The following is a 22,252-nucleotide window of genomic DNA, read 5'->3' as shown; positions in this document are numbered from 1 at the left end:
CTCTTCACAAAGACCAGATTATTTGAGGACTGAGCTCAGGAAAAGATACCTGGGAACTACCACTCAATGGGGTTCAAGATTTCTCATTTCTTGCACATGGAGCTTTAAGGAATTTGTTCCAGAATCTAGACCAGCAGACTATGTTTTCACATGTAAATGACAACTGATGTTTTTATAACTCTTCTGAATGGTCTCATTTGAGCTTTACAAATCAGCTCTGTGACATAATTACAATCCTTTTCAATCCATTTCCCAGATAAACAACCTGAGATTTAGAGAGTGGCTCATCCCCTGTTCTGCAGCTAGTGAGTTCAGGGCAGAGTCCTCATGTACCTGATCTCAAATCTGACATTGTCATTGACTCTGTACTTCCTTCTTTGCAAAGGGAAGTTTAAAACTGAATTAGAATGAAGGCACTTTGGGCTGAGGAGGACCTTGCTACTGAGGAGACTGAGGTTCAAGTGTATAGTGTATTTGGCCCAGAAAATGCACTGAGGAAATCAGAGATCTAATATATTTTTTAAATTTTTATTTAATAATTATATTGACAAAATCCATGCCAGGGTAATTTTTTTACAACATTATCCCTTGCACTCATTTCTGTTCCGATTTTTCCCCTCCCTCCCTCCACCCCCTCCCCTAGATGGCAAGCAGTCCTTTATATGTTGGATATGTTGCAGTATATCCTAGATACAATATATGTTTGCAGAACCGAACAGTTCTCTTGTTGCACAGCGAGAATTGGATTCAGAAGGTATAAATAACCCGGGAAGAAAAACAAAAATGCAGATAGTTCACATTCGTTTCCCAGTGTTCTTTCTTTGGGTGTAGCTGCTTTTGTCCGTCATTTATCAATTGAAACTCAGGTCTCTTTGTCAAAGAAATCCACTTCCATCAAAATATGTCCTCATACAATATCGTTGTCGAAGTGTATAATGATCTCCTGGTTCTGCTCATTTCACTTAGCTTCAGTTCATGTAAGTCTCGCCAGTCCTCTCTGTATTCATCCTGCTGGTCATTTCTTACAGAACAATAATATTCCATAACATTCATATACCACAATTTACCCAGCCATTCTCCAATTGATGGGCATCCATTCACTTTCCAGTTTCTAGCCACTACAAACAGGGCTGCTACAAACATTTTGGCACATACAGGTCCCTTTCCCTTCTTTAGTATTTCTTTGGGATATAAGCCCAATAGAAACACTGCTGGATCAAAGGGTATGCACAATTTGATAATTTTTGGGGCATAATTCCAGATTGCTCTCCAGAATGGTTGGATTCATTCACAACTCCACCAACAATGCATCAGTGTCCCAGTTTTCCCGCATCCCCTCCAACATTCATCATTATTTTTTCCTGTCATCTTAGCCAATCTGACAGGTGTGTAGTGGTATCTCAGAGTTGTCTTAATTTGCATTTCTCTGATCAATAATGATTTGGAACACTCTTTCATATGAGTGGTAATAGTTTCAATTTCATCCTCTGAAAATTGTCTGTTCATATCCTTTGACCATTTATCAATTGGAGAATGGCTTGATTTCTTATAAATTTGAGTCAGTTCTCTATATATTTTGGAAATGAGGCCTTTATCAGAACCTTTAACTGTGAAAATGTTTTCCCAGTTTGTTGCTTTCCTTCTAATCTTGTTTGCATTAGTTTTATTTGTACAAAGGCTTTTTAATTTGATGTAATCAAAATTTTCTATTTTGTGATCAGTAATGGTCTCTAGTTCATCTTTGGTCACAAATTTCTTTCTCCTCCACAAGTCTGAGAGATAAACTATTCTATGTTCCTCTAATTTATTTATAATCTCGTTCTTTATGCCTAGGTCATAGACCCATTTTGATCTTATCTTGGTATATGGTGTTAAGTGTGGGTCCATGCCTAATTTCTGCCATACTAATTTCCAATTATCCCAGCAGTTTTTATCAAATAATGAATTCTTTTCCCAGAAGTTAGGGGCTTTGGGTTTGTCAAACACTAGATTGCTATAGTTGACTATTCTGTCTTGTGAACCTAGCCTTTTCCACTGATCCACTAATCTATTTCTTAGCCAATACCAAATGGTTTTGGTGACTGCTGCTTTATAATATAATTTTAGATCAGGTACAGCTAGGCCACCTTCATTTGATTTTTTTTTCATTAATTCCCTTGAGATTCTCGACTTTTTATTGTTCCATATGAATTTTGTTGTTATTTTTTCTAGATCAATAAAATATTTTTTTGGAAGTCTGATTGGTATAGCACTAAATAAATAGATTAGTTTAGGGAGTATTGTCATCTTTATTATGTTCGCTCGGCCGATCCAAGAGCACTTAATATTTTTCCAATTATTTAAGTCTGACTTTATTTGTGTGGAGACTTTTTTATAATTTTGTTCATATAATTCCTGACTTTCCTTTGGTAGATAGATTCCCAAATATTTTATGGTATCAACAGTTATTCTGAATGGAATTTCTCTTTGTATCTCTTGCTGTTGGGTTTTGTTGGTGATGTATAAAAATGCTGAGGATTTATGGGGATTTATTTTGTAGCCAGCTACTTTGCTAAAATTATGAATTATTTCTAATAGCTTTTTAGTAGAATCTCTGGGGTTCTCTAGGTATACCATCATATCATCTGCAAAGAGTGATAGTTTGGTTTCCTCATTGCCTACTCTAATTCCTTTAATATCTTTCTTGACTCTTATTGCCGAGGCTAGTGTTTCTAATACGATATTAAATAATAATGGTGATAGTGGGCAACCTTGCTTCACTCCAGATCTTAGTTTCCAGTTTTTCCCCATTGCATATGATGCTTATTGATGGTTTTAAATATATGCTCCTGACTATTTTAAGGAAAAGTCCATTTATTCCTATGCTCTCAAGTGTTTTTATTAGGAATGGATGTTGGATTTTATCAAATGCTTTTTCTGCATCTATTGAGATGATCATATGTTTTTGTTTGTTTGGTTATTGATATAATCAATTATGCTAATAGTTTTCCTAATATTGAACCAGCCCTGCATTCCTGGTATAAATCCTACTTGGTCATAATGTATTATCCTGGGGATGATTTTCTGTAATCTTTTTGCTAATATTTTATTTAGGATTTTAGCATCAATATTCATTAGGGAGATTGGTCTATAATTTTCTTTCTCTGTTTTCAGCCTACCTGGTTTAGGTATCAGTACCATGTCTGTGTCATAAAAGGAGTTTGGAGGACTCCTTCAATCCCTATTTTTTCAAATAGTTTATTTAGCATTGGAGTTAATTGTTCTTTAAGTGTTTGGTAGAATTCACATGTAAATCCATCTGGTCCTGGGGATTTTTTCTTAGGGAGTTGATTGATACTTTGTTCTATTTCTTTTTCTGAGTTGGGACTGTTTAGGATATTTACTTCTTCCTCTGTTAGTTTGGGCAAGCTATATTTTTGGAGGTATTTTTCTATTTCATTTAAGTTGTCGAATTTATTGGCATAAAGTTGGGCAAAGTAACTCCTAATTATTGCTCTAATTTCCTCTTCGTTAGTGGCGAGTTCTCCCTTTTCATTTTTAAGACTAACAATTTGATTTTCCTCTTTCCTTTTTTAAATCAGATTTACTAAGGGTTTGTCTATTTTGTTGGTTTTTTCATAGAACCAACTCTTAGTTTTATTAATTAATTCAATAGTTTTTTTACTTTCAATTTTATTGATCTCTCCTTTTATTTTTAGAATTTCAAGTTTAGTGTTTGACTGGGGGGGTTTAATTTGTTCCTTTTCTAACATTTTTAGTTGCAAGCCCAATTCATTGACCTTCTCTTTCTCTATTTTATACAAATAGGCCTCTAGAGATATGGAATTTCCCCTTATTACCGCTTTGGCTGCATCCCATATATTTTGGTATGATGTCTCATTATTATCATTTTCTTGAGTGAAGTTATTAATTATGTCTATGATTTGCTGTTTCACCCAATCATTCTTTAGTATGAGATTATTTAGTTTCCAATTATTTTTTGGTCTACTTCCCCCTGGCTTTTTGTTGAATGTAATTTTCATTGCATCGTGGTCTGAAAAGGATGCATTTACTATTTCTGCCTTACTGCATTTGAGTTTGAGGTTTTTATGTCCTAATATATGGTCAATTTTTGTATAGGTTTCATGAACTGCTGAAAAGAAAGTATATTCCTTTCTGTCTCCATTACATTTTCTCTAGAGATCTATCATATCTAACTTTTCTAGTATTCTATTTACCTCTTTGACTTCTTTCTTATTTATTTTGTGGTTTGATTTATCTAATTCTGAGAGTGCAAGGTTAAGATCTCCCACTATTATAGTTTTACTGTCTATTTCTTCTTGCAGCTCTCTTAATTTCTCTTTTAAGAATTTAGATGCTACCCCACTTGGTGCATATATGTTTAATATAGATAGTGCTTCATTATCCATGCTACCCTTTAGCAAGATATAGTGCCCTTCCTTATCTCTTTTAATTAGATCAATTTTTGCTTTAGCTTGATCTGAGATCAGGATGGCTACCCTTGCTTTTTTGACTTCACCTGAAGCATAGTAGATTTTGCTCCAACCTTTTACCTTTAACCTGTATGTATCTCCCCGCTTCAGGTGTGTTTCCTGTAAACAACATATTGTAGGATTCTGGCTTTTAATCCATTCTGCTAACCGCTTCCTCTTTATGGGGGAGTTTACCCCGCTCACATTTATGGTTAGAATGACCAATTCTGTATTACTTGCCATCTTGTTAACCCCGGTTTATGCTTTTCTCCCTTCTTTCCCCTTTACCCCCCTTCCCAGTATTAAGCTTGTGAGCACCACTTGCTTCTCACAACCTTCCCTTTTTAGTATCCCTCCCCTCTCCTTAGAGTTCCTCCCCCTATCTTACCCCTTTCCCTCCCAGTTTCCGTACTCCCTTCCGCTTAGCTTATTCCTTCCCTTTTCACTTTTCCCTTCTCACTTTTCAATGAGGTGGGAGAAGTTTCACCATAGATTGAATATGTCTTAAGATTTTTCATTTAAAGCCAATTCTGAAGGCAGTAAGATACCCACTATATTCATCCCCCTCCATTCTTTCTCTCAGATATAATAGGTTTCCTATGCCTCTTCATGAGATGTACTACCCCCACTTTACCCTTTTTCTGGTACAATGTCCTTTCCACATCAATTTCTAGAACAAGGTATACATGTATTCTTTATACATCTATATAGTCAAAATATAGTTCCCAAGATTAATCTTTACCTTTTTAGATTTCTCTTGAGTTCTATATTTGTAGATCAAACTTTTTGTTAAGTTCTGGCTTTTTCATCAAAAATAAGTGAAATTCGCTTACTTTGTTGAATGTCCATCTTCTTCCCTGGAAAAAGATGCTCATTCTCGCTGGGTAAGTTATTTTTGGTTGCATACCGAGTTCCTTAGCCTTTCAGAATATCATATTCCAGGCCCTTCGATCCTTTAATGTGGATGCTGCCAGATCCTGGGTGATCCTTATTGTGGCTCCTTGATACTTGAATTGGGTTTTTCTAGCTGCTTGCAATATTTTTTCCTTCGTCTGAGGGTTCTGGCATTTGGCCACTATATTCCTTGGTGTTTTGATTTTAGGATCCCTTTCAGTGGGTGATCGATGAATCCTTTCAATGTTTATTTTTTCCTCTGTTCCTATGACTTCTGGGCAGTTCTCTTTGATAATTTCCTGGAAAATAGTGTCCAGGCTCTTTTTTTCATCATGTTTTTCTGGGAGTCCAATGATTCTCAGATTGTCTCTCCTGGATCTGTTTTCCAGGTCTGTAGTCTTCCCCAGAAGGTATTTCACATTCTTTTCCATTGTTTGATTTTTTTGGATTTGCTTGACTGATTCTTCTTGTCTCCTCGAGTCATTCAATTCCAATTGTTCAATTCTGATTTTCAGTGAAGTATTTTCTTCACTCACTTTTTAAAAATCTTTTTCTAATTGTCCCATTGAGTTTTTTTGTTCTGTGGAATTTTTTTCCATTTCGCCAGTTTTGTTTTTTAGAGAGCTATTTTCTGTTTCCAGTTCACTAATCCTATTTTTCAAGGATTTTACTTCTTTATCCACTCTCTCTTTAACTGACTTCTCCAGGCTCTTTTGCCAAGCCTCCCATTTTGCTTCTAGCTCCCTTGTGAGAGCCTTTTTAATTTCCTCCATGAGATTTATCTGTGCTGAGGAACAGATGATCTCCTCCTTTGGGGATTCACCTGGAGACTGTCTGTTTTTAGTCTCCTCAGGATTTAGAGTTTGCTCTCTATCTGTGTAGAAGCTGTCAAGGGTTAAAGTCCTCTTCAGTTTCTTGCTCATTCTGTCTAATAATCAAAGACAAACTAGCAAAGAAAAAAAGAAAAAAACTGTAGTCTTTCTTTGGGGGAGGGGCTGGGTGGTGTTACCGAGCTTCCTCTACAGACTGCGGGGGGCAGCAGTGAGGCACTAGCAGGACTGTGCTGCGCCTGCGCTCTGAGATCCCAGAGCGTGCTGAGTCACTGTGGGTGGGGAGGGGAGGGTGGCCAGGTCCCGAGAGACTCCAGCTGTTGGGGGTTGTATTCTTCACTCCCGGTGTTTTTAGCTTCTCTGCTGGGCTGCTGACTTGCTGCCAGGGCAAGGTATCCAAACCTGTAGCGAAGCTCTCCCCCCAGAGACGGCTGCGATCACTCCCCACCCCCTCTCCAGTCTGCTCCCATGCTCTCACTGCCGCTGCCCTCAGCCTGCGCCCGATCTAAAACCGTCCCAGCCCTCCAGTAGAAATAGATCTTTCTTGGCGAATCTCAAGGATGGCTTCTCTTGGTAACTATTTGTGGGTTTTTTTTTTCAGTCAAGCATTAATTCAGAGGCTTGTAATGAAATGGATAGTGAGAGAAAGCGCAGAGCTTACACAGCTATGTGCCTCCTCTCCACCATCTTAACCGGAAGTCCCCAAGATCTAATATTTTAAGGCAGGTAATTTTTCTCTGAATCCTGTCCATAAGTATTAAACTATATCTTGCATTTTCTGGTATGTACTCAATTATAGTGAATAATTAGGTGTGTTAATGTAGTTTGGGGAAGATGTAGTCAGAATTTTGTTTTAAATTTGGGAATCAATATTTATTAGCAATATCAATCCTTTGTTATCTTTCTTTGCTTTATCTTTATTGGCTTAGGAAGAAAGAAAGGAAACAAGTATTTACTGAGTGCTTATTATGTGCCAGGCATTGTGCTAAGTGATACAAATATAGGTCAAAAGAGAAACAGTCCTTATCTTTGAGGTTACAATGTAATGAGGGAAGACAACATACAAAAGAGCCTCAAAAGCTGGAGTGGGTAGGGTTAAGGATAAATGGCATGGGAGCATGGTTTTAAAATCTGGAAGCCTGGAACAGGGTCAGAAGTAGAATGAAAACATGCCCTCGAGGAACCCTTCACAACAGGAAAACTCCAGGAAAAGCCTACCAAAGTGGGAGACAGAGGGATATTCTAGGTTGAGAAGATGATTAGGTGCTCCTGGGTAGAGAGACCCAGGTGTTGAAGAATTGGAACTACAGTCAGACCTTCAACATCTAAATTTTTCCCATCCCAATTTTTGTATATCATGGATTGGCATAAGAAATCAAATGGGAATTTTCGGGGAGTTTTGCAGAAGCTGTAGATAATGGATGCAAGTCAGCAAATGACACAGAAAAAGTTTAGGAACTCAGAAATGCATAAAATATAGGTGTAGTATTATGTAATATCAACATATTTTATATTTTAATACCATAATAATTCAGACTTCTCTGGTATGAAGAGTCAAAAAAATTTTTACATGGATTTTCTAGATCATGGGGGTACCCCTATTATGTGGAAAGAATAAGTGCATATTTATCACAAAAATGAATTTGGTAGAATATATTTTTTCTCTATAATTTTGACCATAATTTAATTAGTATAGCCATTAACAATTTTCTAAAAGTGTGATATAATTAGCAAGTAAACACTTCTGGATCAGAGTGTTTCCTCTTCCTTTTATAATTTCTTTACAGCTAATAGGAATTCTTTTAATGAAATTATACAGTTTTTTTAAATGTCATATATATTCTGTTAACTTGGGCATTTTATATTTTATATATATTCCTCATTTCCTTTTAAATTTTTTTGTGAATATTAGGTTCTGAAAATTATTTTAATTTCATCTCTGTTGTGATTTTTTTGTTTGCTTAACTTTTTTATAATTTGATTTTTTTGCTTTTAATTAGATTATCTATCAAAAGGCTTTTAAAAATTCTTTTCAAAGAATAAGCTTTTAATTTTTACTAATTTTATATATAATATTTTTGTTTTAAATTTATCTATTATTTATTTTTCAACATTTTCTTTTCTGTGATTAGTTTACATTTATTAATTTGTCATTTTCAGAATTATAAAATTGCAAATATAATTTGTATTTTTCTTTTCTTTGTTTTATTCTGAACTTCAGATAAAGCAAGCATTTCTATAACATAGAATAGGAAAAAAAGATGATTGTACACAGAATTGCAAATTTATTATGTATAACTTTCTATTCCTTTTAAATATGTAATAAAGTTATATCACGGGTTTTTTTTTCCTTTTTTAAAAATCTTCCTTCAAGATGGCTATTAGACATAAATATGTGTATATGTACACATATATTTATATATGTGTCTATTTTGTATATATATGTATGTATGTATATATTTTTTGTATATGTGTGTCTTTATTTAGATATGTAAACCATTCTATATATACTTTTATTTGTCAGTTCTTTTTCTAAGGCAATGTGTTTTGGGTATTTATATTTGGATATTTAATTAATTTAAATTTGGGTATTTATAGTCAAAATAACTCAAAGCTGTTCTTAAAGCAATATTATTGTACTATGTACACCATTCTCTTGGTTCTTCTTATCTCTTTCATTATTTTATGCTAGTCTATCCATTTTTTTTAAAAGATCATCAAGCTCTTCACTTCTTTTAGCACGGTGTATTTCATCTCTAATCATATATTACAACTTTACAGCCATTCTTCTACAACCTCATTTACCACATTATTGCCCTGAAAAAACTTCCACCCTGGGGTCTAGCTATGTTGATTGCCCTGCCATATCCATGTTTCAGGAAAGCCCCAACCATCATGTTTTAATTACCTACCTTCTCTCTGTCTATATTTTCCAAAGCTTTACCAATCTCATTGCATGTGTACTCTTCCCACCCCTTTGCCATTCTAGGTTTTCATGGTCCTGCTTTTTCTTGGTTCTTCTTCTGCCTGCCTCATTTCAGTCTCTTTACTGGATACCATATATCTTTGTCATATACCCTAAAGCAAGGTGCCCTCCAACACTCTGTTATAGAACCTTTCTCTATTCTATTTCTTTTGACCATCTCAAAAGTTCCCATAGCTCAATTAAAATCTCCTTGAAGGCAATTCCCAGATCTGGTTTCTCCTACTGTTATTGGATCCAAATCTGTTTCTCCTACTGTTATTGGATATTTGGAAATGGATGTACCCTAAGCACCTCAAATTCCATTTGTTCAAAACTAAATGTTTGCTCTTTCTTCCCAAACCCTTTCTTTTCCAAGTTTCTCTGGAACTGTTGAGAGAAACCCCATCCTTTCAGTATCTTAAATTGATGACTTAAGTATTCTTTTGGATTCCTCACTTACACAACAACTATATTAAATCTCATCATTTCTACTTTCCCAACACCTCTCCCACACAGAGTTTTTTCCACTTGCATGTTTAAGTTCTCATCTCTCACCTAGGTTATTGTATTAGTGTTATAGTAGCTTTCCACAGCCTCAAGCCTCACCCCATCTCCTTTCCACTTCAAACTATTCTCCACACAGTTGCCAAAACACTTTTTTCCCTATTAAATGTAGACTTCACCACATCATTTTTCTGCTCAATAAACTTAATGGTTGCTCATTATTTCTAGGATTAAATGCAAACCAAGTCCACTGGTTGGCATTTAAGATTATTCCATTTGTAACTTTTCAGTCTTAAACTTTTTCATGCAATCTATAGAAGGAAGGAAGAAAACATTTATTAAATATCTACTTGGCAGCGGCATCACAAATATTACCACACTTGATCCTTATAACTTATTTTACAGATAATGAAACTGAATCAGACAAAGATTAAATGACTTGCTCAGGATCACATCAATAGTAAGTGTCTGAGGGCAAATTTAAACTTCCTGATTTCAAGCCCAACTCTTTATCCATTGAAATATCTAGCTGTTCCTAAAATCTGGTATAATCATATTTGCTGTTGCCCTCACATAGCAATCCATTTCCTTTCTACCATGCACTGTTTTGGTGCCAGGGATACAAAGACAGAAATTCAGTGGTCCTTGATCACAATGAGTGAGAACAACATGTACACACATAGATATAACAAAGGGGTGAAGGAACACTTCCCCTGGAGGGATCAGGAATGGCTTTGACTAGGAAGTTCATTCCATCTGAGACTAGAAAGAAGCTAAGTCATAAGTGGGAATGTGGAGCAAATCTAGCAAAAATATGGTAGTGAAAGTTGAATTTCCAAGTTGGACAAAGAAGAAACTGGCTACATGGTATGGAGCGAGAGTAGTGGATAAGAATCTGGGAGCGCTCACCTGGAAACACATCATGAAAGGTTTAAATGAGCAGAAAAGTTTATAGTGGATCCTTGAGGAAACAGGGAATCACTAAAGTTTCTTGAGCAGAGCTACATGAGCCTCCAAAAGGCTTAATTGGCAACTGCATGGAGTTCTTTCTTTGAAGAAGGAAGAACCTGGAATCAAGATGACTAATTGAGAGACTATTCGAATGTTTCAGGGAATAAGTGACCATGACATAAATAAGAGTAGCAATGTGTGAATCAAGAAAAAGGGTCAACATCAAGAAATGTTATGGAGGTCCAATTAAGGAGACTTGGAAATTCAGTGAGTTTGGAGGTCACAGGAAGATTCCAAATGGAGAAGCTCAGAACAAATTGGGAAAGCTCAGGTCAGATTCCAACTGATCCACCAACCCATCTAAGTGATCCACTGCCCTCATCTTGGTAATCTTGTATAAGAATGTGCCAAACTCTTGGAAACTTCCTCCTGATAGGATCTGCAGTTTGTTGGATATGTATGAGTTCAGAGATTGTGTAGGCTCCATCCAGAAGGAATCTTGCAGTAACATCTTTGTCTTTGCTCCTGTAAGATCAATAAATTGGGGCCATTTTAGGATTCATTAGAATCTCAATCTCCATCTTATTTATCCATAGGCCAAGAGTAAACAGGACAAATAGGTGGAGTGTAATGGGTAGCCTTGTGCCTAAACTTTTGCATGCAATTCTATTCTCTCTCCATTGTAACAGCTTTCCTGACCTAACAAAATCTCTTGAAGTTCTGAAAACCAAGAAACAAAATTCTGGTTTTGTGTGAAGATGTTTCTGAATCAACTCTTACCAAAAGTAAACTTAGGACCTTTCATTTCTTCCAAGTCCCAACTAAAATCCTATCTTCTATAGAAACCCTTTCCTGCTCCCAATGAATATAAATGTCTTACTTTTACTGATGAGCTCCAGTTTACTCTGTTTATGTCTCATCTGTGCAAGGATGCATCTAGGACTAAATTGTGAGTGTTGTGAGGTCAGGGAATGTCTTTGGACTTAAAAAAAAATTAATCCCTAGAATTTAGCACAGATCCTGACACAGAATAAGTACTTGTTGATGATTGGCTCACATTTTAGTCCAAAGTTTAATATTCCCAAGGAAAATGTCTGCCCCAAAATGAAATGTTATTCCTCCACCTTGAACACCAGCCATTACAATCCAAGAAGCAGTCTGGAGGAGGACACCGATCAGTGGATAATCCCTAAACTTGAAAAACAAACCTTGCTAATCATTGAGTTGGCAGTGTGGTTTATTTATTCATTTTGGGCTTTCACTGCCTATTTCAGTCTATTTGTTATTTTTGAATCTATGCCCTTGAGCTTGTTTAATTATGCACAAAAACCAATTGGAAGCAGCCTCAAGCTTAGAATGCTATTTCTTATTTGCATATTTCCAAAGATCTTTGTTTTAACCCCAAGGGCTGTCTCTCCTTATCTGTTAACAATTTTCTGAGTAAAGTAGCCAGAACCTCCTTCTTCTAGTAGCTAGCCTTGTAGTGATGAATTTATTTGTTCGTAGTTAGACATATCCTCAGACAATGCATCAGTCCTCAGACTGTCCATCTGTGGACCAGTAAGTCAAACTTTTCCCACAGGACAGACCTGCTAGAGCTTTTCCTCTGTTAATCTAACCCTTGAGACTCAGGGTCACCATCCTGGTCCAATAAGATTTAAAAATACAAATCTCATTGATGTGGACTGTTTTTTCAAGGGATGCAGCCAAAGCATAACTGAGTTATGAGTTTACCACAGAGAAGTCAATTTAATGATGTCTTCTTTAATTTCTTTTGACATTAATGTTATCCAGTGGTTACCCCTGAGTATCATTATGTGATCAAGCTCTCTTTCTTTTTACTCATATTTTTTTTGCTGATATGCCTTACACCACTTTTTGAAATGTGTTTTAGACTCTTCATACCCATCATGTATTTCTCCATTGACTTTGGTATAAAACTCAGGCTTAAGTCTTTTGAGTCTATAGTGTTCTCCAACTCAGAGCTATACAATAACATTGGAAAGATCTATATTAAAAAGGTGAGATGTTTGGGATCATAATAATGATAATGATTATGATGATGATAAAAATTGCTTCCATTTATATAAACGGTAGTTAAGTATGCAATGGATAAAACATAGGGCCTGCAGGAATACTCGTCTTTCTGAATTCAAATGTGACCTCAGACACTTATTACCTATGTGATGCTGGGCAAGTAAGTCATTAACCCTGTTTGGCTCAATTTCCTCATCTGTAAAATGAGCTGAAGAAAGAAGTGATGAAGAACTGCAGTATCTTTGCCAAAGGAACCCCAAATAGGGTCATGAAGAGTAGGAAACAATTGATATGACTAAACAACAGCTTTTATATGGTACTTTGATGCATTAATTATCTCATTTAGTCTTCTCAACAACTCTTGAAATAGATGTTATACTCTTCCCATTTTATAAGTGAGGAAACTCAAAGAAAAGTAAGGTTTAAGTGATTATTTCATGAATTTTCATCCTTAAATTTCTTTAGGATGACCTTTCTTGGGTGAGTTTCTTTCCAAGGATGCCACAAACAAATGTGTATACCACACTAAGAGAATTCCTTGGCTGCTACACCCCTTTTTAAGCTAAGGTCTTTCCTGGATTTCAGTTTGACTGAGGCAATACCCATTCAGTAAGTAAGGCTGGGTAGCAATTGAGGCAAAGATTCTCCTTTTTCACCTAGTGTAAAAAAAATCTAAGTAAATAAATGAATAATAATATCATAAATTCCTCTTTTAAGCTCTTCATAAGTTCTTTTCCCCACTCTTCTTACAACTTGATCTCTCTGCATATTCTTTGATGTAGTGACATTGGCTTTTTGATTGTTCCCAGAACAAGGCATTCCATCATTTAGTTCTGTTAAGGGACTATCTTCCTTGTCTTCTTTTTCACTTCCTAGCTTTTTCCCTGGCTTCCTACAAGTTCTAGCTAAAATACCAACTTTTGCAATAAGCTTTTCCATATCCTCCTTAATCTCATTGCATTATTCCCCTAAAACAGCCATTAATTTATCCTGTCCATATATTGTTTGTACCTGTTGCCTTGCCATTAGACTGCGAGGTCCCTAAAGATATCTACTATCTTTTGCCTTTTATTTGTATCCTTAATGCAGAATTGTTAGCCAAGGATAAACCTCAATAAATACTGTTTGACTGACTCATTGACAAGATGCTGCCATGTTTCAGGGTTCAATGCTATCAGTATAATGTCATTCACAAATAGGAGCATGTAATGGTCCTCACTCTATAGAAATCCCTCCTTGACTTTCACTGCCTTGGGTTTCCTCCTTACCCACAAGAACCTCATTGGATATTTTATCTTGTTGGGCAAAGAGTCTTTATGCCAATGTTTTTTTTTTTTTTCTGCTGTATGATATTTTATACTCAACAATCCACAAATCCAATGCTATCTTCTATTTTCTTCATCTTTCGGCCACTTATGACAGCAATGAAGTAGTTTTTGGTGGAATATGACTTTTGTAAGCCAGTCAGTTCCTTTTACAGCCCTCTAAATTAAATCAGTAATTAATGTGACATCTAGTGACTTTAATGAAAAGTTAGAAGGCAAGATGGTGAAAAATATGTTGGAAAATAGTGAAATAGAAAGTAAGGAATGAGAGACATGGGAATTTCATGCTGAAATACAATGCAAACTTTCCTCCAGAATGTAATTAGAAGATGCAGGACACATCAAGCACAAACCCACAAACATATATACTCAGATACAGAAATTAATTATACTTTAACCTGCAAGAAATGACACATTACTGAAGTGTCAGTCATGCCTGAATCATCAATAATCCATATGTATATCATTTAGCTATTAGAGAACAAATTAAAAATAATATAAAATTAGAAGAAGAAAAGATAAAAATAACAAAAAGTTGTGGTATGCAACTGAAGTGATTCCAATCAGATCTCTTCTAATCCAACAAGGCAATGGGAACAGATAGAAATATAAGTGGCCATAGAATGTAATCCCCTATGCTGACCCTGTTGTGGATGCCAGGATTCAATGTTTTCTGAATGCTTTGTGTATTTGTCAGGTGAAGAGCTCACCTCAGTAGAAAGTCTTACATCAAATAGAATTAAATGGACTCACGGTTCAGATAGAGTGAGGCAGATGAGCCCGGCAGAAAACATCCAAGGATTATTTTTTCCCCAGGAGATAAAACAGGAGAAGAAGACTCTCTATCCTCTCTTTCTGGCTTCTGTCAGTCATTAAGAACTAGTCTCCATTAAGATAGAACTGTTTGGAATCAGGAGTTGGCTGAAGCCAGAGAGCGAATTGTTCAATTTTCATTGTGAGCATTTACACCTTGGTATAGGCCAATGTCACAAGTTAGGACTTATTATTTTGTTGAATGTCTAGACTTAAAAGAATGATGTGGGAAAAAAAAGTAAAAACACAGATTCTACTAAAAACATGTCCTATTTACTTTTTCTTTCTCCTGGAGAATATTGCTACATTTATCTGTCTATCTATCTATCTCTCTATCTGTTTGCCTGTCTTAATTAGTTATAACCAATCTTCTGTAAATGGCTTACCACTTCCAAAGTAGGCATCCTTATGCACCTTTTCAACCCCGGAGTAGCCCAAACTCTTACAGACAACCAATCCATTTCTCAATTCCCAACGGTCATCACAGACAGTGCCCCAATGTCCATTATGGAAAATCTCTACTCGACCCTCATTGGGCTGGCTGCCACCCACAAGTCGGACAGTTTTGATTGGAGCTGTAGCTATGAGAAAGAAAATTTCCATTAGATTTATTCAACTTATTTGATACCAAGAGCAAATATTTTAACCAAATTCATTGGTTTCCAATTTGGAGGTGGATATGGACTTTGCAAATGCCTTCATTCTGGTCAAATTTCATCTGCAAGCTATGATTGATTAAAGAATGTTCAATTATACAATTGATTTCCTTCTGTTAAAAAAGTTAAAGAATCATAAACAAAGTAAGTCTGTAGCATAGGATGAGAATTAAATTGAATAAAAATTAATTGAGGGTTTTCCATGAAGAGGATTGATTAAATTTTAAAGAATATTCTCTCTCTGTCTCTGTCTCTTTCTTTGTCTTTCTGTCTCTCTCTTTGTCTCTTTCTCTGTGTCTGTCTGTCTGTCTGTCTCTGTTTCTCTGTTTCTCTCTGTCTCTCTCTCTGTCTCTCTCTCTCTCTCTCTCTCTCTCTCTGTTTCTCTCTCTCTCTCTGTTTCTCTCTCTCTCTCTTTGTTTCTCTCTCTCTTTTTTCTCCCTTCCCCCTTTCTCTAGCTAAAGCTATAACAGGTGAAAGATGAAATGACTGAAGAAACAAAGGTTTGAACTTCTGAACTTATCAATTTATCACACAATGTATATTATTTACATAACAAATCAAAATCAGACTTCCTCAGCTTGGAACACAAATCCACCCAAAACAGGGGGACACAGATCTTTATGTATTAAAAACAATTACTCAAATAAGAGCAACTAATTAAAAGAAAACAATTAATTTGGACAACAAGGTAATCTGATTTCTAATAGCAGGAAACATTAGGAGTTGGGAGGCAGAAAGAGAGAAAACAGATATAATTCCATGAAATCATAAGAGGTTCCTCACTTCCCACCTTCCTTTAAATGTAAATATCCAATTAAAGGAACATGATTAATTAGGACAGGGCCAGTTTTCAGATAAGACATGAATTGCTTGAGATTTATAATTGTGAGAAAACTCCTTTCATCAATCTTTGGATCTGACCGAGTTTCTAATCAGCATTATGTGGATTCTTGGTTAAGGGTCTCTAAGAAACAGGGAGAGATGGTCCAGCTTCCCAACCCATGCAGGACTAGGTTCAAACAATATAATAAAATTCCTCCCAATTCTCACAATTGAATACAGTTTTATCACAGGACAGTAAAATAATTGAAAAAAATAATCTAGCTCTAAATTAAGTCACAAGATGGAGTCAATGGTGCTCATTTAATTCTCATTATCACTTTCTATTTTAATTCATTCAAACTTTCCTGTTCTTCACATGGACTATTGACTAACTGGTTCCCATAGCCCCACCATCACACCATTGAGTGAATATAGTCCCAAGGCATTCTCTGATCAGTGTTCTCCCTTGCTCAAACCCCTTCATTTCTATGTTGTTACTCCATTCAGCTATTCAGTTATGACTCTGTGACCCTATGTACCATAATGAGGTTTTTCTTGACAAAGATACCGAAATGGTTTGCCATTGTCTTCTCCAATTAAGACAGACAGAGGTTAAGCGATTTGTTCAGAGTCACACAGCTAATTTCCAAGGTTGAATTTGAACTACAATCTTCTTGAGTGTCTCTAGCTACTGAGCCACCTATAATATATGTAAACTTCTGATTCTTTCATTTATTCATTCAATAAACATTCATTAAGCATCTGCTCTGTTTCAAGCACTTTGCTAAGTGTTGGGGATAAAAAAAAAGAGGCAAAAGACAGTTTCTACTCTTGAGCTCACAGTCTGATGGATCCTGAAACTCAAGATCCTCCACCAGTATGGCACTCTCAGATGCCTCTGTGTGGAGGTCTATGATTAACTCAATGACACAATGGATACAATGTTGGACTTGGAGTTAGGAAGAAGAGACACAAATTAGCTGTAGCCCTCAACAAGTCACAACTTCTGTTTGTCTCAGTTTTCTCATCAATAAAGTAGAGATAATAAGGTAGTTGTTATTATTATGACTGAAAAGCAGAATAGTAGGTCTGATCTGCCTTAGACAGAAGTTTGTGCTACACACTGAAGTCCAGGGACCCAGAAGGGAATTTGAGTTCCCACTCTAAGATAGAAGCTAGAGTGCTGTAACAAGACAGCTTGAAAGTGAGCCAATGCTTCTAAAACAATTTAAATTGGATCACTTCAGATTACCAGAGGGCTTCCCTGACTATAACCCTAGGATAGATTTCTCCCAAGTGCTCTTTTTTGAAGAAAGGTCCACTTGCCATAAACAATAAACCAGTTCCTTTGAACCCTTTAAGAAAGTATTTCTTAGCACAAGGAACATAATTATAAATTCTAACTGAATATAACCCAGAAATCTTCTGGGGGAAGAATCACAGCTTTTTATCCAAGATTGTGTAAGTTTTCACATTAATTAAAATTCCATGAATAGAAAGGACTCCAATTCTTCAAAAAACTGGAATCTTCTCAGGATGGGCATGGTCTTCGCTGGCATATTTGATAGTATTGTGCCACAGTTCCCTTTTATTGTCTTGCCTCAATTTCCCCAATTATTCTGTTTCAGTTTCCCTAATTGTCTTGCCTCATTTCCCTAAATTATCCTGCCTCAGTTTCCCTAAATCATTCTGCCCCAATTCCCCTGGTTTAAACCCCCCTTTTCTGCTCATCTGAACTGAGATAATTAGGACTGTGGAGATCTGACATTCCAGATGATAAGACTGCAGATGTCCTATCTCAGATACCTAATTGGCATTGTCTAAATCTAAGCCCCAGACTTCCTGGATCTAGTTGGACACCTCCTAAATCCTTCCAATTTGTAAGAATTTATGGTCCTATCTCTAACCTATCAGAATCGGATTGATGGTCCCTGCCTGAAGATTCTTGCTTACCAAACTTTGGACTCCACCACCTTTTGTCTACCCGAGGTTAGAGCCATATATATGTCATTGAGAACTCACATTCGCTGCTGGATGCTTTGAGACATCAGCACTGGGGGCAACATGCCCCCAGCACAATCTCCCCCTCTCAGAAATCCAAATAAAATACTAAAAACTTAATCTCTATCTTGCCTCAGTTTCTCCAGCATTACAATATTACCTGTGTCCCTTCTGATTAGAAGGTTCCTTCCTGTGAATAGCTATGGCTGGAAACAAAAATGGCTTCTAGCTGGCAGACTCTATGGTGAGGAGCTGGACTGATTCTCAGTACACAGTCATGCTCTCATTTAATCAGGGCATATGACTATGTTTTACTCAATTCAATAAACATTCATTAAGTGCATTGTATGTGCCCTCTAGAATCTCTATTTTTTAGTTAAGAAACTTCTTCTCTCCACCACGTTTCTTACCTCTCCTGACATTTACAGTAATGGTCTTTCCCCAGAAGATAACACTTCCCTAAATATCTTCCTTGCTTAGTCTCAGAGGCAGTTTCTCTCCAATTCCCTGATTCACTGGTCTTGGAAGCAGACTTGACATGCTCTTGCTTTCCATGAAGATTTCCATATCTTTCTTTTGCCAATCTTTCCTCCTTTGAGGTTTATTCCATCTTGCTCTATCTTCCAGTTCAGATACTGGTGACATCACCATTAATTCCCAGCTTATTCTTTTTCCTTTCTCAAGGATTCTGTGCCTGGCTCAAAGGCTTCCTCTCTGTCTCAACACTTTTCCTTATTCCTGTGGGCTTCAATGTACATGTTGATGTCTCTTCATACACATTAACTTCCTAGTTCCTCACCCTCACTTTATGTTGTACCCATCAGCCACAACAAGGATGGTCATACCTTTGATCACTTTCATATGTTGAACTTCCACTTCAAGAATTCTGAAATTTCTTTATTTTTTATATTTTTTTATCTAATCTCTTCTCATTCCATCTCTGCCTATATCTTATTCCTCACATCTCAATTCTTTAGCTTCACCATTATCTCCAGGCCTTTCATCCATCTGTAATAATCTCCTGAGTCATCCCTAGTAGGGTGCAGTAGAGAGTGAGCCAGATCTGGAATGAGGAAGACCTGAATTCAAATCTAGCCACAAATACTTAATAACTGTGTAACCATGGGCAAGTCACTTACCCTGTTTGCCTCAGTTTCCTTATATATAAAATGAGCTGGAGAAAATGGTAAACTGCTCCAGTATTTTGCCAAGAAAACCCCAAATGATGTCACAAAGAGTCAAACATGACTGAATCAGCTAAACAGCAAACCCCAATCTTGAAACTATACTTAACCAGTTCAAGTTATACTGTCTTCTAGCCTCCAGTCTTTACCACTCTTGCCCTATGTTCACTTAGAAGCTATCAAATACAATCACTGGACTATTCCTACCATAAGCCTCCTTTGCTATTAGGCTCATACTGCTCAATAGTCCTGGACAGATCACACAATAGAAATGAATGGAGTCACTAAAAAGTACTCGAATCTCAACTGGGTTCCCACTGCCATAAATAATTCTTTTACTGTTTCCTGATTATCTTTCCATCTAACTCCTCACAGTTGTAATGTCAACTTTTTTTCCTTTACTTAAGGTCCTCACACTACCCATCCTTCTACTGTCTCAACAAAGGACTTTATGAATATAAAGAACTCTGAGTCTGCCTAGCTCTTCATTGTTTAATGCATTTACACCACCTCTCCCTTCTCATTCTCTTCTTTCTCAGTCTAATATCTGATGATTAATAGATGTTTGTTGATTGACACTGATGCAGAGGCTGTCCTGTATCCAATCTCATCCACCTTTGACTCCTTCTCAACCTCCTTTCCTGGACCATAATTCATATCCTGACCCTCAAAACTGTAAATATGCTACAAGGTTTTGGAAACTCTCCTTTCCTATATTTCTAAATGGTTTAAATCAGAGTGTCTTGGAACTCACTGACTTACCTTTCCCTTTAAAGCTAACAGCTCATCTTTTTTCCCATGTGAAATTAATAGTCCTTATTTGAATATCCCTTAGCCTCCAAAGAATTACATGATTTTTTTATTTTGTAAGTTTTATAATCCTGTCTTAAAACAGTTATATGCAAATGAGCCAAGGGACCATTCTGCCCTGTAGCTCTATGTTTTCAACACAATACATAATTTCATTCTGAGCCTTTGAAACTGCTTCCTCATGCTCACATTTTTTCCAGTTTTTAATAATAGTTCATTCTCTGCCCTTTAAACCATAAAATCTTCCCATACATATGAGTAATCACTCTACATCTTACATAAGATGATCTATGTCTTTACATTTATACTACAGTTTATTTTCTGTCTCAAAATGCTTACATCCCATCTGACAATTATGTTTTTTCACACAAATATTTTAGCAATTTTTATAAAGCCAAAGAGCTTTTCCTATTCCTTTCAGTCATCAAAATGTTCAACTATGAGAAAAGCAATATCTTATGTTCTTTACCAGTCTATACACTGTTTTCTTTACATAAAATCACTTTTAATGTTTTAATGTTCAGAATATGAAAGGGATATGATATATGCATAGAAAATGAATAAGAAGTAATATTGTGGGTGGAGAACATTTCCAACTGGAGAGATTATGAAATACCACTTGTAGGAACTATCTCCTTGAAATGGACAAAGGACTAGCTTCCCCTCCCCTCCCTCAGTCTTAGGTTAAAGGGCCTCAGTTGCAGAGAAATGTCTGCTCAGTTAGATTAAAGGAGGTGTTTTGCACTTCAAAGTGCCTGCTCAACAATGAGGGGTATCTGTTCGATAACCCTGACCGATAAACGATGTTAAACATCTGCCATTGTATCTTTTGTCCTGTAAAGTTGAGTCACTGTTTAATGTCAAAATGTGCCAGCTCTGGTGAACAAGAATGCTTATAAGGCTGTCCCTACTTCAGTTGGGGAGGAACCATGCCAGAATCCTACTAGAGGTCTATCCCAGCATGCAGACCATCTAGGCCTGTTAGAAATAAATTATTTCTAAATTATGAATTACTATGGCCATCTTGAATTTTATTCCCTGGGCTATTTCATCCTGAATTTTTTAAAGAAAGCTAGAGAATTCTACAAGGCAGAAGTAAAAAGGTGTAACATTCTAGAAATTCAGGGGTCCTCAAACTTTTTAAATAAGGGGCCAGTTCACTGTCCTTCAGACTGTTGGAGGGCCGGACTATAGTAAAAACAAAAACTGTGTTTGGTGGGCCTTTAAATAAAGAAACTTCATAGCCCTGGGTGAGGGGGATAATCGTCCTCAGCTGCTGCATCTGGCCCGCGGCCATAGTTTGAGGACCCCACTGGAAATAGCCAAGGCAAAGGTGGAATATGGAATTTTAATGTGAGAAACAGGAAATAGATCATTTTAGCTGGAAATTGAATAAATGAAGAGGAGGAATGTGATAGCAGTGCAGAAAGGTTGGCTCTGTAATATTGAACAGTGGAGATTATAGTCTATCCTAAAGGAAATAGAGAATGCTAGAAGCTTCTTGAGCAAGAGAGTGACACAGTCAGATCTGAGCTTCAGGAATACAAATGTTGTAGTTGTTTAAAGAGTGGATTAGAGAAGCGGGGAGGCCGACGGAAGGGAGACTTCTGGCATGGTTTTGTCCCCAGCTGAAGTAGTTGTGAAGTGAAGTAAGAGTTATATTACTTCTCTATCCCTTCAAGAGAATGAGCAGGACCTCTGCTCATCCTTACTCAGGAGTGTCAGCACTTTTAGAAACACTTGGCTCATGTTCTCTGCTCACTTCTGAAAATGGCATACAGATTCATGAGGGCCTTTACTCCATGTAGTGCTAGAGAAAGACGTGAAACCCAAATTTATGGGCACCATCTTTGAGAGAAATTATTATTTTCCTATCATATTAATAACCAATTATTAGATTAAGATTAAGGATTTTCCCTTTATTTCCTCATTCAGAGATTAGTTCCTGCTGGCCAGTCAGACTCTGAAGAATATTGCTGATAGATGAG

General features: G+C 36.5%; 1 protein-coding gene across 1 annotated transcript in view; it reads right to left on the bottom strand.

The window, feature by feature from the left end:
• MSR1 (macrophage scavenger receptor 1) overlaps positions 1-22,252 on the bottom strand; it is an 86,468-nt gene that overhangs the window by 3,585 nt on the left and 60,631 nt on the right. The window contains exon 9 of the mRNA XM_051964695.1: positions 15,178-15,366. Within this exon, the coding sequence (XP_051820655.1) occupies positions 15,178-15,366 (189 nt within the window). The remainder of the gene's footprint in view (positions 1-15,177; positions 15,367-22,252) is intronic.

The sequence above is a fragment of the Antechinus flavipes genome, chromosome 6, assembly GCF_016432865.1.
Source record: "Antechinus flavipes isolate AdamAnt ecotype Samford, QLD, Australia chromosome 6, AdamAnt_v2, whole genome shotgun sequence".
NCBI classification, from domain to species: domain Eukaryota; kingdom Metazoa; phylum Chordata; class Mammalia; order Dasyuromorphia; family Dasyuridae; genus Antechinus; species Antechinus flavipes.
The sequence above is the reverse complement of the archived record's forward strand: the minus strand, read 5'-3'. Positions and strand labels throughout refer to the sequence as shown.